The sequence below is a fragment of the Folsomia candida genome, unplaced genomic scaffold (assembly GCF_002217175.1).
Source record: "Folsomia candida strain VU population unplaced genomic scaffold, ASM221717v1 Fcan01_Sc013, whole genome shotgun sequence".
NCBI classification, from domain to species: domain Eukaryota; kingdom Metazoa; phylum Arthropoda; class Collembola; order Entomobryomorpha; family Isotomidae; genus Folsomia; species Folsomia candida.
The window spans coordinates 1,953,691-1,970,986 of record NW_019091205.1 but is presented as its reverse complement, the minus strand read 5'-3'; the positions used below and the strand labels follow the sequence as shown (position 1 = coordinate 1,970,986).

The following is a 17,296-nucleotide window of genomic DNA, read 5'->3' as shown; positions in this document are numbered from 1 at the left end:
TATTTTACGATGCTAGAGATACTAAGGAATAATGAATACCCCTAATGTTTCCCTTTTGAGTGATAAATGCTTGTAGCATTGTAGCTTCCTTGTAAACTTGATACAGTGTAAAGCTTACGCTGGATAGATAAATATGTAGTACACGTGCATTATGTAATAGAGAGGCTGGTAATTGAAGTAACGTACATATGTTCATATTTATACATATTTATCAGGATTTAAGAGCAGCCTTCACAAATTTGACAGCCTTCACGGGTAAAAACTACACACTGACGGCGGGGCTGGGATGCACCGGGGATATAATTGATATTGGATATGATGTCCCCAAACTGGCTGAGTAAGAATGAATAATATTGTTCTTCAATAACGGAATTGCATTGTCACAGCAGACTAAATTGGAAAATAAGATGTAGCAAGCGAAATGTATGTAGCAATAGAAGCAAACAACTAATTCCCCAAAAACTTACATATGTGATCACACACCACACCCCCTAAACATTGCGGGAATGGTCCGATTGTCCCCCAAAATTGACAGGACCGTCGCCACAGGGTTGTGGGTATTATTGCGTACACCGGTCTCGATTACCTCGAATTGTTTTCCAGTTATCGTGCTGAAAGACAGATCGATGGAGAAAATCTTTGCGTAATAATTGGGCTTGACCCTATACCAATTGGTTGCCGAAACTTTCGGGGAAAGAAACACGTCTAGCTCGTAAAATACACTCTTACAATGGAAGGTCCCCGACTGCTACACGTGACCAGGGTACCCACTATATTTTTTAGAATCTACTAGGACCCTAGATGAAGGATTCATTCATATTTCCGTGTAAAAGTCATATTTGGCGTCGTACTGTGGCGCCAAATTAGCCAAATTTGAATGTTTTTGTTTTTGAAACCGCCATAACTTTTGAAATCCTGGATGGATTTTTTAAATTTTTGGCAAAAATTATGACAAGGAGTTCAACTTTCGTATTCGATGAAATTTTTTCCAAAATTATCAAATTATTATTATTAAATGATCGTTTTTCAAACCCTAAGCCAAGTTCTGGTTCTAAAATTACTTACGTACACGAACCCGATCTAAACCCGAAAGACGAAGAAATATCCCGTGAGAACAGCTATTATGGATAAGTGCTTGAACATATTTATGCTTAATACTCCCCAATCCATAACAATTTATCAAAGGTGTGGCAGAATCACCTCTTGATAATTTACTTTTACCGGAGTGCATGTGTAGTATATTTTTTATTACCGATTTTTGCAGTATTCAATTATCTATTACATACGGTTTTATCAGCGATATAATACCATTGATACAACCGTAATTACATAATGTGTACATATACAGATAAGCAGCAAATTTTATACGCAGATACGTCGACTTTCTGAACCTACACTGCTATGATTTCAAGATGTGGACACCAGCCACTACTCAGATTGGGCATCACAGCCCATTATTCCCAAGTTTCAGGGAATCTGATAAGCCAGATGATCAAAAGCTGACTGTGGTATGCAAAATTTCGTTTTTAGCATACATTTTGTACATATGTACGCTCCACACCCAAGAATTTACTAGTGATACATAAATATTCATAAGATTCTGGTAAAATTAGCATCTTCTCTCAAACAGGCATATGCAGTCAACCATTTTCTCAAGATGGGAAATATAGCGGAAAAACTGGTTCTAGGTAAATAAATGTCTTTCAGAAAATTGAATTTGAAACAATGTACTTGAACATAATCGTTACGAAATCATTAAAATTTATATTTTTAAACGAGGCAATTCTTGGTAAGATTGTGATTTGGAGGGTATTTAATTTTCTAGAGGGTTAGACTACTTTTATCAGTGCAAAAATAACTCTGACCCTTAACGGAAAGTGTGTCTGCATAATAGAATTTATACAAACCTTTTATTTTCTAAGGAATCAGCGCACACGCGCGAACTTACGCGATTGGTGGTGATGACTATAGCGACTTTTATCATAACACCGCTGGTCCTGGCCCTGCGGGAAGTTATACTCGTCAGGAATCATTCTTAGCGTTTTTCGAGGTAATACAAATTATTGCGAGATATTAACAATCCACATGTCATACATGTTTCTCACTGATTTTCCTAACACCAGCACTACATAAAAATCAAGTGACTGAACAGAAACAAAAGCTACTAATCACTTGAGCATTTCTGCAAAATTACCCAATTTGAGGAGGTTTTAAATTGGCAAACATTTTCATTTTTACCATGAGAAACTATTCAGAGTCTATCTCACCAGCTTCGGATGGTGAGACTCAAATGTCACACCATCTTCAGGCTGTGAATTGGACAGATGTGCTCAAGTGATATGCATACTAACTTTTGCATGTGCTAAGTTACTTGATTTGTTTAGCGCTGGTATTAAAAAGATCCGAAAGAGAAATATCAAACATGCGCATTGTAAAATTGTGTTGACGAGCGACGTTAACAATTCCTAAGGTAAATACATGTGCGCCCAGATTAATTCTAATTTTTCATTCATTCACATTTATTCTAGATTTGCGACGAAATGAACAAGCACCCAGAGGGCTGGCAATTTAGATACGATCACGAATATAAAATTGCCATGGCTGTCGATGCCTTTGACGGAAACTATATGGTCTGGATTGGCTACGACAATGAAATCAGTGCAATAGAAAAGGTAAAATTGTCTGCTTGTTCGATACACGAAAATAACGTGCTAACGATTCGTTACGTTGTTGAGGCATGATAAATAACGGTGTACCATTTTTGTCATAATTCATCGTAAAATGGTAACCGTAATTGACAAGAAATTCAAAACTAATACACTCTAAAAAGTATGGCGTAAAGTAACACATTTTTATTTTGAAGAATTGTGTGCAACAAATTTTGAACCTTAATGGTAGTTATTGACACATAGCGACGATAGGGTAGCGATTTGTTAACAGTTCGGTGTTACTAAATATATTGTTTGCAATTAATAACTACTAATTTGGCTTTAAACATTACAAATTCGCAAGTTTCGCATCGCTGGATAATTGTGGCGAAAATATTGCGAACTACATACTTTCCAAGCCATTGTTTGCGAACTTAGGACCATTGTTTTTTGCCAACGTTAATAGCGATGCGTACTCATCGTGAATACCAACATTTTTAACAAAGATGTAATATTGATCAGTTACAATTTCAGAATTCATAAAGTGTTTGTGACAATGTACAGGGTGGTTTAGATAAATGTCACGCCACAATGAAAATTTTTGCGAGAGGAAAAGTCAATAAATCTCATTTAGTTGCGAAGATTTGGGATATATATAGATCTTTTATTCAAATCTAATATCAAAATGGGTGACACAATTCTTAAAATGTTGAATTTCATAGGCACAATTTTGGTAACTAATGGAAATTAACGAATTTTTTAAGCTGACAAATTTTTCATTGTAGGGAGACATTTAAACCACCCTGCATACTACCTCGTATAAGTTTTTCCATCAAATCAGAATGTATGATTTAAATTTTTTATTTTTATTCCGAACTCATATTTTGATAATTTGGTAGGTTGACTTCGCCATGTCGAACGGTCTTGGAGGAATGATGATTGATTCCTTGGATTTGGATGATTACAACAATTTTTGCAAGGGATGGGTTCGCTACCCTTTAACGGCAGCAATTAAAGAACGACTTGGTTATTGGGAAGCAAAATATTAATCATTTCGTCCGAGATGACCAATTTAAATTAAATGTACTTTCTATAATGCTTATGCGTGTATGCAAATTCAATCCTGTCGATAAATAAAACTCTTACAATCCTCTCGTAAAAATAACGTAATAATTGCACTTAAAAGGTAAAATCCTAAACTTGGGTATTCCGCTCCAGAGCAATTTTATTTTTGTAAAAAAAATTTCCCGCCGACTCCCCAAAACTTTTGCCAAGCACATTGCCTGGGGACTGGATAATAGTTCTAAAATGAATGCACTCCACTTTTCCAGTGAGAGGGAACAATGGGAATGACGATTAACGTGGGGCAAAGTGAGACTATTAAAAATCGATACCCTGCAAGAGACACAAATCGTCGGACTAATTCTAAAACCACGTATGTGCAGTCTCATCTTAATTCTAAAACCACGTAAGTGCACTCGCTTCGTAATTCTAAAACCACCTAAGTGGAGTCAATGTTTAATTCTAAAACCACGTAAGTGCAAAGAAACAAGGAAAATAACCTAACTGCAATTCCAAAATAATATTCAGTTAATTATTTATGCAAGATCATACTATGAACTTGAATATGAAAATTAACTGCTATTATTTTGGAATTGCAGTTAGGTTATTTTCCTTGTTTTTTTGCACTTACGTGGTTTTAGAATTAAACATTGACTGCACTTAGGTGGTTTTAGAATTAAACATTGACCGCACTTAGGTGGTTTTAGAATTACGAAGCGAGTAGTACACTAACGTGGTTTTAGAAATAAGATGAGACTGCACTTACGTGGTTTTAGAATTAGTCCAACGAAATGCGGAACAGCTTTCTACTATTTACATAGGTTCGTGCCACAGCCAGAATGTGGACGACGATCAGTGCGCATATCGTCGAGATGTGGTAAAATCTATGGATGCGGGCCCCAATGTACGTACTGGACAGAGCGGGGTGTCATTAAATTCGAAGTAGAATTTCCGAAATTTTATAGATAAAATTATGCAGATCTGCATAATTCTTCTAATAAATATTGATATGTATATCCATTTTTGTTCATATATTTATTTCATTACCAAAAATACAAAAATGAATTCATCGAAAGAGGATCAATCTAAAAATCAAATCTTGAATAAAAAACACACGATACAACTTTTATATGTGACAACTTGCTGTGGAAAAATTAAACAAAAAAAAACTTGTTTACTTATGCAACACGACGATTCACATATTTTTCTAGAGTATGCCGTCCGAAATGTTTCGCCAAATCGGGAAAGATTGCAAACGCCTTGGAACAGAAATCGCAGTGCTTATAATTCGCGATATTGTGACGCTTCACATGATTGGCTAAGTAAGCCTTTGAGTGGCTTTTGTATTCGCATTTTTTACAGGAATGAATCTTCTCTTCGTCCACGGGGTGTTTGTTCTCCACGTGACGCTTCAGATACGATTGTAGTGCAAACCTTTTGCCACAAACTGCGCAACGATAATCCCTCTGATTTCCATGACTACTCACGATGTGTCTCTTCCACCCGGCTTTTGTAACGAATGTGGTGGGACAAATGCCGCAGTGGAAAATCTTTCGCCTAGATTTTTCAAGGTGTGTCTCCTATTAAATGAATAATCGTTAGTTAAAGTTTTTGACGGAGTACACAATGTGGATTTCGAGTTCAAATTTTTCTCAACTTTGCCTTCTTCCGTGTTTTTCGAACAGCGATTATGAAACCTATTCATCGCCGTACGTTATTAACAAAATGAAGATTTCATTGCTCCAAAAAACGATATTTTTTAGGTTTTCAAAGTTCGGAGGTTAGAATTTTGATTTTTCTCTTACATGAGAAAATAAATATACAATGGATAAAAAATAATAAGTACAAATTAAATATACAATGGATAAAAAATAATAAGGAAAAATTAAATAAACAAGTAAAAATTAAATAAATAAGTATGATCTCATGAAGAAAAATAACAAAATTCTACCCTCCTAACTTTTTAAACTTAAAAATTATCGATTTTTAGTTGCAATAAGCTATTCACTTTTGCGTAACGCATACCGATGGACTTTCTTATACGCCATTGGAATACATACATGGAAGAAGGGAAAGTTGAGACACAAAAATTCACACACCAAACTTGATACAATGTAACTTTAAAAAATTTACCTCATGAATTTTCAAGTGTTCTCCTCTTGCAAAACATCTCCCGCACGTGGCACATTTGTACGGTTTCTCCGTTGTGTGATATGAAATGTGCTTTTCCAAGCATCCCCTCGTTTTAAATTCTCTTCCACAAAGTTTACACCGAAGTCGGACCGGGTTTTGGGCATGTTCACCTCTTACATGATTTGACAAAGAGTTCTGGCTCGAGTAGGTTTTTGTACAGCGGGGAAACGTGCATCGCACCCGAGGTCGTGCCGCCGTGGTGTGGGCGGCGTTCATATGTCCGCGCAAAGTGGCGGATGAGAAAAACACTCGGCGACAAATTTGGCAAGTGGGTAGCTTCCGGTTGGTGTGATAATTTCGGATGTGGTTAGATAAAGACTGCGGACTTTTTAAATTGTTACCGCAAACCTAGGACAAAAGTGGATAAAATTGTGGGTGGTTAAAATTTGTTACAATTAAATATTTTTCTCTTAAATTTATCTAAAAGCTCACCTTGCACTTCATCTTTGCGTCGGGGTGCTGCGTGGCAAAATGAGTCTGCAAATGATCCCGAGTGTTGCACATTTTTGAACACTGAGGGCACTGCCAATTCTTTTTTGGCATGGTAATTGTTTTAATTTTTATGCAGAGAACACTCATGTACATAAATACGCCGGTTCTAAATATGTATGTAATTATACACCGAGTCTTCGAAGAAGAAATATTATGAGTAGGATTTGCTTCCGAATATAGTTAATTTTGGAAATTATGTTCACCAAACTTATGTAAACAGTTTGAAATTTTATTCAATAAGTGCACTTTCTGGGTTCGGAAATCATATTTACTTATATATTTTGTCGCGTTATGATTTTTCTCTAAAATAAGTTACAAGTACGATATATTTATTGATGCCTTCAAGAGAACTGTATGCATGCTGTCCAATGGAAGGATAAAAAATATCTAGCGTTTTATCATGGCGAACTAATCCACCGCAGCCTCAATCTTACATAGAATTGAAGCTGCCCGACTTTCACGGCTAGAAACCCCAGAGTGCATGGCATGCATTCGTATTCATACATATGTATGCATGTACATATGTATGTATTTAGAACATACGTATTAACGGCGTGTATTAGCTGAAACGTAAATTCCTATGGACAAAATTGTTGCAGATCCCTCAATTTGGGATTATATTTATCGACTGGTAAAGGGATAAAGTTGGCGAGTACTCGAGTGTAAAGTATGTTGGAGAAGGCCTTTACACGGTCTATGAATATTTGAGAAAAAAGGTCTATAGTTTATTTTTAGAAAATGGAAAAAGATAAAAAGCAGAAAAGGAAAATTCCTCCAGCTATAATTTTAGTTCATTCATTATAGCAATGAACATTAAGGGTAACTTGTGTGGTGTGCATACATTGGTATAATTCATGTTAACCCTTTGACCAAAATACCATTTGGCATAAGTAATGAGTAGTCCATACATACATATATTCAATTCGTAACGTTGTTTTTTTTTGTCTGGCAATACTTATCACTCGCATGCCTGGTGGCCGTCAGTCAATAAGGCGACAGTTTTAGCGTCATTTTGCCTTTCTCGCTTAATTTGAAGACTACTTTGGCAGTGAAACATGTAAACCTCAAAGAATCCAAGGCAAGAATTAAACTGGCGCAAATTAGCTTAGACCTAATTAGGCATACAATTAACATACGTTGGATTGCATAATTAAACTAAAAACAGGTATGTAAAAACTAACGAGTTACGAATTAATTACAAATACAAATTAATATACAATATGACCACAAGATTTACTTCCCATCAGATACTATGTACGTATTTCTATTTCGCATAGGATTCTTATGAGTACGTAATACTTTTAAAATTTCGCATCACAGATGTAGCTACCAGCAAAAACGAGATGGAGATGCCCCACGTGCTTAATGATCTGTAAAACCAAGCAAGTCTTTATCCCAATGCCAAAGTGAAATGTGAAGTGAGTAATCAGACTTGAAATTCATTTTGCTAATCGAGTTAAAATTAATTACATATGAATCCTCAAATTTTACCAGATTTGTGGAAAAATTTCAAAAAATCATATCGCCTTTTCTGCCCATATGAAAAGACTTCACACCACCCGGGAGCGACCCAGTTGCGAACTTTGTCACCGGGTATTTTTCGACGCTACCACCTTAAGGAATCATATTAACACGGTGCACCACAAGACTGAGCGTCCTCCTCGTCGTCGTCTGCCATGTCCGTTTATCGACTGCAAAAGTACCTTCACAGGAAAAGGGAGTATTACTTGTCACGTAAAACGAGAACATGCCCAGAACCCGGTCCGATTTCGGTGCACTTTGTGCGGAAAAGATACTAAAACGATGGCCGACCTGGGGTTCCACATTAACACGCACACGACCGAGAAACCACACAAGTGTGCCACGTGTGGGCAGGGTTTCGCACGAAAAGGGCATTTGAAATCTCACAAGGTAAATATTTTGTGAAAAAAAAATCCGTGAAAAAATCAGAATTACTTGATTAACCAAATTAAAATGAATTTTGCAGGCTACACATTTCGAAAAAGTTTTAAGACCGACATTGCAATGCCAACTTTGTCCACAGACATTTTTAACTCCAACAGGTTTGCAGCGGCACGTGGAGGTTCGTCACGAAAATAAGAGGAGATTTCCTTGCAACTTTTGTGACCAGAGGTTCATCACGTCATCGCATTTAAAACGTCACGTCGAGGCGAGACATCCCACGAGCCAGGTTGCGATTTATTCTTGCGACAAATGTGACTACAAAAGTCATTCGATGGGCAACTTATCCAGTCACGAGGGACGTCACAATATCGCGAATAGACGGTCATGCTACTTTTGTGGGAAGCAGTTTGTCATGTTTTCTGCATTGGTCAGGCATTTAAGTCAAGTTCATACTCTAGAAAAATAAAAGGTGGAATTTTTTATAATTTCCAGAGCAATTTTAATGTAATAATTTTGTAATTATTTAATTATTAATGCATGTATTGTATTGAGCAATTTGGTCTGTTTAAAATTATTGAAATGATCCTCTATCCGTAAATATGAGCTTCGAATCGTTCAAAAATAATTTTTTGACGTGTTGTCAATTTGGGTAAAATATAGATAGAAAATTAGTAAATAAATAATTTGTGTCAGAAAGGCGACGTTATAGTCTTACAGAGGAAGCCTGAAGACATGTTTTCAGACTAGGCAGCTTAATAAATAAAAATCTCAGTAAACGGTTGTGTCACATTGTCACATAAATCTCGCCTGCACCCTTAGCAAAATTGTATTGAATTATTACCGACCGCATTTATTCGTACATACATAATTCTGATATTTATTCCCTTTTTACGTATTTATGAAAGAATATAAATGTGAATTTAAGTATTAACTTAAAAATCAAAGCAAACCGAAAAAAATGAACGCACAATATCACCACATATTTTCCACCAAGGTATTTCAAAAAAAATATTCAACCCCACAATCTAACAGACTCACTTACTTACTTTTGACTTTTACATTTCTAGAGTATGTCGTCGAAAGTGGTTCACCAATTCGGAATAGCGTGGAAATTTCTTCTGACAGAAGTAGCACTCTGGACCATTCGCAATATCGTGACGTCTCACATGTTCAGCTAAGTTAGCCTTCACGTGGCTTTTGTATTCACACTGGGCACAGGCATGAATCTTGTCCTTATTCACGGCGTGTCTCGCCTTCACGTGCCGTTTCAAATTTGATGGTAGTCCAAATTTCCTGTCGCAAACGGGGCAACGATAATTCTTCTGATCTTCATGACAAGTCTCGATATGATTTTGCAAGTTGGGTTTTGCAACGAACGTTTCGGGACAAATGTGGTAGTTGAAAATCTTCCGTGCAGATTTTTCAAGGTGTGTCGCCTGTAAAAATGAATATTGACTATGTAATAAATTTGTCTCGTTTTTAGCTAAGTACAAAATTATTTGCATTAATTTACATGTACGTATGTAAATATGTACCTCGTGAATTTTTAAGGTATACTCATGTGCGAATCGTTTCCCACATTTGGCGCAATTAAACGGCTTCTCCGTTATGTGTGTCGAAATATGTCGCTCAAGTACCATCCTGGCTTTAAATTCTTGTCCGCAAAGTTCGGACCGGGTTTTCGGCGTGTTCAGTTCTTACGTGACGTGACAAATTGATTTTACTTAAGTAGGTTTTTGTACAGCTAGGAAACGCGCATGGCACCTTTGGTCGTGCGTTCGTGGTATGGACGATGTCGATATGCCCCCGCAAGTAGGCGGATGAGGAAAACACCCGGTGACAAATGTCGCAGCCGGGTCGTTTCCGGTTGGTGTGGAGCAGTCTCATGTGGTCAGATAAAACGATCCGATTCTTGGACATCTTCCCGCAAATCTAGTTAAGAAAGAGGAGGTGGTTAAAATTAATTAAATCGTTTGCAATTAAGAAGTTAATTGGACGCTCACCTTGCATTTCACTTTCGCGTTGGGGTCGTGCGTGACATGAGCGTTCAAATCACTTTTAGTGCCGCAGAGTTTTGAACACTGAGGGCATTTCCGCTTACTTCCGGGCATTGTATATATCGATTCGAATTATTTTGGAGGAAACAATTTTGTTACTGATGTTGAGTGGGATTCTGGCCCGGACAAAAAGTCCTGTTTTGATGTGAATCGAGCGTGCACGCGCTCTTCCCTACTTTTGCACGGAGTCATGTGAAATTTTAAACTTTGTCCTAGAGATGCGAAATTTGGCATGCACATGCACCAACATATGCTGCATCATAATATAACATCAATTCCCGTTCCATTCGCTATAAATTTTTCAGGAAAAATCAAAAACCAAGTGTTATCCGCATTACATGTGGTTTTTGGTTTTTCCTGAAAAATTTATAGCGAACGGAACGGGAATTGATGTTAGATTATGATGCAGCATATGTTGGTGCATGTGCATGCCAAATTTCACATCTCTAGGACAAAGTTTAAAATTTCACCTGAATCAGTGCAAAAGTAGGGAAGAGCGCGTGCACGCTCGATTCACATCAAAAGAGGACTTTTTGTCAGGGCCAGAATCCTACTCAACATCAGTACGTTGATTTTAAATGATATTCAGCCACCGGGTTCTCGAAATCTTGGGTAGGATTAGTCATTGAAAATAGTTAATTTTGCAAATTATATTAACCGAATTGAAAAATATAGTTAAAGTGAAATTTAACTCAATTCAATTCGTGAACTGCTTGGTTTGATAAAATATGTTTACTGCGCTTACATATTTATTGATCCTCTTTAAGGGAAGTGTGGATGCTGCTTTGAAGAATAAAAAGAGAGTTATTAAATGTAAAATAAAGACCTTCATTACGATCACAAAAATTCAGACCTTAATTTAATCTTACAATTAGTGCTAAAAATATGATGTAGATACCTGAAAAACGTGTTCGAGAACTAACGTATAGTTGCAAGAAAGCTTAAGGTGACGGTAAAGGCAGACGGAGGAATATGCAAGTTCAGTAAATTATTGATTATCTGGTATCCTGTAGCCAATGAAAAACTTAAATAAATACTTCTTGTTGTGTGCTATGTAGAAAGTGGAAATACAAATAAATAAATGAGCAGCTATTAAGCACACGTTTCAATGCTTTACTTATGCAGAAGTGTGCTTAATTATATTTCCTAGACCATATTAGCGATTGAAAAATGGGAGCAAAAAATGATGACAAATATTTGTAAGTGTACATCAAAGATTTGTATTATTTAAACCATGTCCTATATAACTTTCCAGCATGGGCGTATTATCTTTCATTCTATACATACATACATACCTACTACTGCCATATACTATGTCTCACGCATTCCGCTCACAAAAAACATCAGTAGCAGTTACGTTAGCCAGTTGTACTATTTTTTATTGAATTCCCCATGCAATTGTCTGTCAGAAACCATGTTCCGAAATTTTTTGTGATACAATTTGCTAAAATGACAGATCGGACAAATCGACGTGTTGCAATTTTTCAGAAACATTTTGGTAACCATAAAAATCCGGCATTTTTCAATAGCTCATTAAAAATCGGCACTAATCGCAAGATGGTCGACCGTACCATAAAATGATACACTAACATTGGCGGTGTTGATAACCGAAAACCGAGTTGAAGGGAACGCTTAAAAAGGTCACAAAAAATCCCGAAGGCGCGCAAAACCTGAATTCGGCCGAATTCATGCCGCACCCTAAGAAAAATTTCCCTACAAATGAACGGGCTAAGTCAAACTACGTCCCAGTCCCCTAAACTCGACCTTGGACTTATGTCTTTAAGATGTGAAGAGAAACGCTTGCTAACTTTATGCCAAGTAAAAATAGAACTCTCAAAAGCCGAGCACTGCTCATGCGGTACGCGCTTGAAAATTGGAAATAAGTATTTTTAAAAGATAAGTAAACTTTGACAATTGAGGCCATATAAAATAAGCAAAAGCGCTGTGTCCACACCACACCAGTCCATATTATTCGTAAAATTTTTAAAAATAGTAATCGGGCCCACCATCCAGATTCTGTGATTTTTTTATTCGGAGTAGATTGGATTTGATCATAAAAGTGAATTTTCTTCTTCTGGGGGTGAAATTTCTTGTCAAAAAATATTTTTTGAAGTCATCGAGTGAATAGGAGAACCACTTGACCACACCCTGTTAAAAAATAGCGACTGGACATTCAAGCAGGGCTCAGGACCTTCTGATAAGGCCAAACTCGTAAAAAGAGGGTAGAATTCCAAAATTTCTGACTCCATTTCGGATCAAGAACAAAATTCACTGTCGCCGAACCTCAAGCTTCTGGAATATGACATGTGGTCCAAACTGAAGCTAGATACATGTGCTAAACCCCACACAAGTTTGAAATCCGAGAAAAAATCTGTCGCTTAGAAATCAGACTAATATTCCTTGAAATGAGTGCGTACCGCAAGTGGGATTTTGATACCTAAACTTTTGGCTCTTGTAGCTTCGAAAGGAGGAAATTTGGAAAAGTGCCCAGTATATTTTGTAGGGAATTTAATGGGCTTTCTCGTGACATCGTTATTTTTTCAAAATTCGATAAACTGAGTCCACTACATTTATTTATGTAGTGGTCAAAACTTATGGCAGTACTAGGTATTTCATTCAACTGAATACACTTTGTATTTGCAATGTGACCTCCAAAATTTCATATCAAAGCAGAGAATAAATTTTGGAATTGCACGACGTGGAAATTTTTCCTGCCAGAGTTGATAACTTCATGAACGTCAAGATAAGCCATATAATGACGTGGGCATCTGTAAATGTATAACGTATGCATATACTACTCGCAAAATCGTATTGAATGATCAACCACCAGAGTGACTTCACCGGGACGCTAATTAAGAACATTACAGTGTAGTAATAAAAGTAAGGCATGTGTTAGAAGTAAATTAACACTACAAAATGAGACGCTAAATATAAAACCCGCTAATCCATAAAATTCAAATCTATGGAATTGGAAATACCAATGTTGATGTCCGAAGTCGCCAAAGTTTGAAAACGATCGGACTTCAATTAACAAAATGCTGAGGGGTGAAAGTCAGAACTCGCCAAGCGTGCTTTCACTGCCACAAAAATGAGGCTGAATGAAATACGAAAAAATTGCAGAACAAATTCACTGCTTGAAGGACTTCTAAATTCACAATCTACCGTAGTATTATAAGGTATAAGCAGGATGCTGAAGTAAGATTTAGGCACTCTAAATGTCACACCCCCATGATATCTTCCCCTAAAGAGGTATGTTGCGTTTGCATTATTTTCAACATGCAAGTTGCCATATTCCTTAGAAATTCTGGTCAATAGTTGGAAATCGATCCTTCTACCGTGTTCCATGTTGAAGCCCATCAACTAGGCTTCACCGCTGGCACAAAGAAAAAATTTTCTAATTATGTCAAGGATCATGAAAAATTAACAGAAACTGGTTTACAAAAAGTGCACAAAAAATGCTTGTAGAAATTGGTGGTCACTGGCGATGGAACCTAGGTCACATTTGATCCATCTCAATTTCCGGGAGGCAACTTTTTCAATGCAATAGGTCATAATGAAGTTGATCATGGAAATAAATTAAAGAAAATAGCAAGATCTCCTGAAACTGCTTCATTTTTCTACCCAAGGATGAGTTTGGGGATATTTTGGAACCCCACAAACCAAGAGTGTCTATGACCAGAAAATGTGATTCCGGGAGTTTGTAACAAAACGGTTATTACCCTTGACCAATAAGCATCAGAAAACATACGGTGTCTAATTTTGGCCCGACTTATCAACGCGGCATTACACCAAAATTGTGACCATATACTTGAAGGAGAAAAAAGTCAAACATGCTCCTAAAATAAAAAGCCGTAAAATGTCCCACAACCTCCTGGGTTTGGAAAGTTTTGGTCTTCCGGCAACAATAGTCTTCCCGAGGTCAGGTGTCCAAAAATTTGCACGGTTTCAAACTAGTTTCAACAAAATTTTGCAATCTGTGGCAGAGAAAGCGGGAAAAGAGCGTATTTCTTTTGCGACCAAAATAATATGCTCAATCGGATACGAATTCGTCCGATAAGTAATGAGTGGCATTACGAACTGTTAGAAGCATTTCGGATTCAGGATAAATTTTGCATTTTTACTTGTATCGAGTAATTTTAATACTAGACGATTTTTAAAAGTGTTAATTCACTTCTGCCACATGCTATATACATACCATCAACCATTGTGGTAATGAAAATTTCACTCGCACGCAAACTATCACCATTCTGTGGAGATGTTAAATCAATACCATCACGCATTGCATGTGTACATATGTGATTTCACCACATCACATTTTTAAGAGTTTACATACATATGTATTTACATGCTTAACCAAGATGAATATAAAAATAATACAAATTTTGCATATTTGTGTATTTGTGCAGTTAAATTTTCTCGAAAAGTTTTATTGTCAGCTTTTCAAAATGTTATTAGTATCGGGCCAATTAAACATTATAAAAGTATATGAATAGTGTTAGAATAATGCTTAATAAAATTGTGAAAATGAATATACTAGCTTGAAATTTAGAAAACTACATATTTTCAATTTTTACAGAACAGAACAAGGCATAAATATAATGATTTTTTCAGCAAACCATTGCGACCAACATGTCTGAATTTCAGATACAACACCTTTGACCACTGCGGCATCCCGAGTCCCAAAAAACACTTCGCCAGCCCGACGGACACGATCCCCAGACGCACCTGCTCCCACGAGAACCTCCTTGAGCCCGACAAGACAACGCGTCTGCAAAACAATTACACTCTTAGAAATTCAGTATTAAATTAATACCAAGCGGTATTCAGATATGTCTCTACCAAATTGGTATATACAAGTAATAATAGCTCGATATTTAAGTTTTAGCAAACTTTTACGGACCGGTATAATGCAGTAGCAAATTTTTGTACCGAGAAATCAACACCCGCCAGACTATACCAGATTTGGCAAAAAAATCGAAAAATCTGAAATACCTGCACACCCAGCCGCCAACAAGACCATGGCCAGGCACGCCAACAACATGAAAACTCTAGTCTTTCCCATTATTCTTTAAAATTTTCAGAATTCTGCTTCCCTGAAGATTTAGCGAAAAAAAATACGTAAGCAATTTTGGTAAATGTATGTATTGGAACCGGTGGTTTGCGATGTATTCTTGTTGATTGCAACTTTGCTCATCATTTTATACCTATCTAATTTATGCGTGATTTTCCAACTAACATCTGGTGTATTTATCAATTGTCAATCGAATTCACAGAAATTATCTAACTTATTTGTTATGGTTGCATGCTATTTGCCAATTTCAATAAATTTTTAAATAAACAGCTTCCCATGGTGCATGAATAGGACAGGCTTCCTCAGCAAATTTGAGTCCAATATCTAACAGTACGTCTATAAAATACCTCATTTAAAATTCTCGCAGGTAAGCAGACAATGGATTGTAAAACTACTTCTCATTTTTTTTAGTTAAATAATGTATACTAGAAAAAACAATGCATGTGTTTCGCAGATGCGTATATATGCTTGGTAAAAACATGTTTTTAACTTTGAGTTATGACATACATACACATGTACACGTGTAACTCGACCATGTGCATATAACATTTATTTACGGAGTTCTGAATTGTGGGGAATTTCAGGGAATTTTTTTTACTTGCTTCCGTCCTCATATTAATGCCAACAAGTCAAATTATGTTGCAATGTGTTTATCGAAATGGTCATGCTAATTTCCATGTAAATGTTTGTAAATGCTTAGACAGTCCGGAATGTTTGTTAATACATGGTACTAAATTAATTTTTTATTTACCTACGTACACGTGTTTTCTAATTACAGGGGATACGTTATTAATTTTCGCTGAAATGTGTCATGTTGTTTTTGCATACAAGTTACATATGTATGTACATATTACGCATTTTCAAATTGTCATTGCCTAATTACGATGTAGGTCCAGTTGGGATTTAGGAAAACTATGTTGGACTTTGTTTGAATCAAGGTATGTGTAGATCTATGTACATAATTCAATTTTATCCCATTTATAAATGTGATGAAATACTTAAATGTATTTAGGCATTTATGTGGTTTTTCGATACAAAATTGCCAAGCATGAAAATATCAGGCGAATACCTACATATTCAATAACCAATCCAACCTTAGATGTTTTATGTATATTGCAAGTAATTTGATTGAGACGTATACTAAGAAATTGCCGAGTGATAGGGAAATTGAATCCTGTTTTCAAAGGAAGTTAATAAAATAAATGTTTCTTCGGTAGTAAATAATCAATATCATAAATTGAATTCTGTGTTCAGAAAGAATGTGAAATATGCATCAGTTTAGTAAAATTGGGAAGGCATTAGTCAAGCTAATTTATGCGAGACGGTCGGGAAGACATTCCGGCCTTAAAATATAAATGTAGGTGAAGAAAATATACATGTTTATACATGTTAAAATTTAGATTACCTCTTACGTACTGTGTAAGTTTCTCATTTTTATGCCCTTCTTATTGACTTTTCAGAGGGTAAAATACCTGGACACCAAACTATTTTTACTGTGGTATCCCTTTCACCACTTTGTCACGTCCGGTAGTTCTGTAAATCAAGTAATTGAAAAATATTGGATAAATTATTCAACCACTAAATCAATTTTCATACCTATGTATGACGACTCCTATTTTACCCAGTGATTGAAGGACATTGAAATTTGACTCTGCTGCGTATTTCCTAATCATATACCTATTCGTGAATAAGGCACAAATTGCGCAATGCTGCTTGTCAAAAAACTAGCTCCTTCGAGCGCATTTCGCCTAAGTTTCAACAATTATATAACAAAATATCGTCATCCGTGACACAAATGACCATCGGGTTCGGAACAGCTGCATATTCAATCGTCGCTGCGGTAAAGCTTGCTTCGAAAAGCAAACTGA

The 17,296-nt window shown here is 36.4% G+C and overlaps 4 protein-coding genes and 1 long non-coding RNA gene across 6 annotated transcripts; 2 read left to right on the top strand and 3 right to left on the bottom strand.

Moving 5' to 3' along the window:
- The first annotated feature begins 1,412 nt into the window (after positions 1-1,412).
- Positions 1,413-3,697, top strand: LOC110855532 (chitinase-3-like protein 1). Its single transcript, XM_022103936.1, has 6 exons — positions 1,413-1,508; positions 1,631-1,688; positions 1,826-1,828; positions 1,923-2,050; positions 2,529-2,672; positions 3,548-3,697. The coding sequence occupies exons 1-6, from the start codon at positions 1,413-1,415 to the stop codon at positions 3,695-3,697; spliced, it is 579 nt and encodes a 192-aa protein (XP_021959628.1).
- A 1,029-nt stretch (positions 3,698-4,726) lies between these two features.
- LOC110855531 (oocyte zinc finger protein XlCOF26) lies at positions 4,727-6,853 on the bottom strand. Its single transcript, XM_022103935.2, has 3 exons — positions 6,336-6,853; positions 5,844-6,251; positions 4,727-5,290 (listed from the first exon to the last, which is right to left on the bottom strand). The coding sequence occupies exons 1-3, from the start codon at positions 6,486-6,488 to the stop codon at positions 4,889-4,891; spliced, it is 963 nt and encodes a 320-aa protein (XP_021959627.1). The 5' UTR covers positions 6,489-6,853; the 3' UTR covers positions 4,727-4,888.
- Positions 6,854-7,215: 362 nt separating this feature from the next.
- On the top strand, positions 7,216-9,061 carry LOC118437371 (PR domain zinc finger protein 5-like). Of its 2 annotated transcripts, XM_035856323.1 has the most exons (4): positions 7,216-7,560; positions 7,716-7,813; positions 7,890-8,306; positions 8,383-9,061. In XM_035856323.1, exons 3-4 carry the CDS (start codon positions 7,935-7,937, stop codon positions 8,764-8,766), a joined length of 756 nt encoding a protein of 251 aa, XP_035712216.1. In that variant the 5' UTR covers positions 7,216-7,560; positions 7,716-7,813; positions 7,890-7,934; the 3' UTR covers positions 8,767-9,061. The 2 variants fall into 2 exon arrangements, with proteins under 2 accessions (XP_035712216.1, XP_035712217.1); XM_035856324.1 differs by lacking the exon at positions 7,216-7,560 and having other exon boundaries at positions 7,685-7,813.
- Positions 9,062-9,355: 294 nt separating this feature from the next.
- On the bottom strand, positions 9,356-10,411 carry LOC110855530 (zinc finger protein 26-like). The gene is made up of 3 exons (XM_022103934.1): positions 10,304-10,411; positions 10,065-10,232; positions 9,356-9,736 (listed from the first exon to the last, which is right to left on the bottom strand). Exons 1-3 carry the CDS (start codon positions 10,409-10,411, stop codon positions 9,356-9,358), a joined length of 657 nt encoding a protein of 218 aa, XP_021959626.1.
- A 4,343-nt stretch (positions 10,412-14,754) lies between these two features.
- LOC110855730 lies at positions 14,755-15,540 on the bottom strand. The gene is made up of 2 exons (XR_002548501.2): positions 15,350-15,540; positions 14,755-15,125 (listed from the first exon to the last, which is right to left on the bottom strand). It is a non-coding gene; the product is annotated as an uncharacterized LOC110855730 (long non-coding RNA).
- Between the last annotated feature and the right edge of the window lie 1,756 nt (positions 15,541-17,296).

Excerpts from the sequence above, each read along its gene's own strand:
- LOC110855532 (XM_022103936.1), top strand. The coding sequence starts at position 1,413 with ATGTGGACACCAGCCACTACTCAGATTGGGCATCACAGCCCATTATTC. Across the intron at positions 2,051-2,528 it reads CATTCTTAGCGTTTTTCGAG|ATTTGCGACGAAATGAACAA; the intron begins GTAATACAAATT and ends CATTTATTCTAG. Across the intron at positions 2,673-3,547 it reads AAATCAGTGCAATAGAAAAG|GTTGACTTCGCCATGTCGAA; the intron begins GTAAAATTGTCT and ends ATAATTTGGTAG.
- LOC110855531 (XM_022103935.2), bottom strand. The coding sequence starts at position 6,488 with ATGTACATGAGTGTTCTCTGCATAAAAATTAAAACAATTACCATGCCA. Across the intron at positions 6,252-6,335 it reads ACGCAAAGATGAAGTGCAAG|GTTTGCGGTAACAATTTAAA; the intron begins GTGAGCTTTTAG and ends CTTTTGTCCTAG. Across the intron at positions 5,291-5,843 it reads AACACTTGAAAATTCATGAG|GAGACACACCTTGAAAAATC; the intron begins GTAAATTTTTTA and ends TTCATTTAATAG.
- LOC118437371 (XM_035856323.1), top strand. The coding sequence starts at position 7,935 with ATGAAAAGACTTCACACCACCCGGGAGCGACCCAGTTGCGAACTTTGT. Across the intron at positions 8,307-8,382 it reads GGCATTTGAAATCTCACAAG|GCTACACATTTCGAAAAAGT; the intron begins GTAAATATTTTG and ends TGAATTTTGCAG.
- LOC110855530 (XM_022103934.1), bottom strand. The coding sequence starts at position 10,411 with ATGCCCGGAAGTAAGCGGAAATGCCCTCAGTGTTCAAAACTCTGCGGC. Across the intron at positions 10,233-10,303 it reads ACGCGAAAGTGAAATGCAAG|ATTTGCGGGAAGATGTCCAA; the intron begins GTGAGCGTCCAA and ends TTTCTTAACTAG. Across the intron at positions 9,737-10,064 it reads CCACGAACGCACGACCAAAG|GCGACACACCTTGAAAAATC; the intron begins GTGCCATGCGCG and ends TCATTTTTACAG.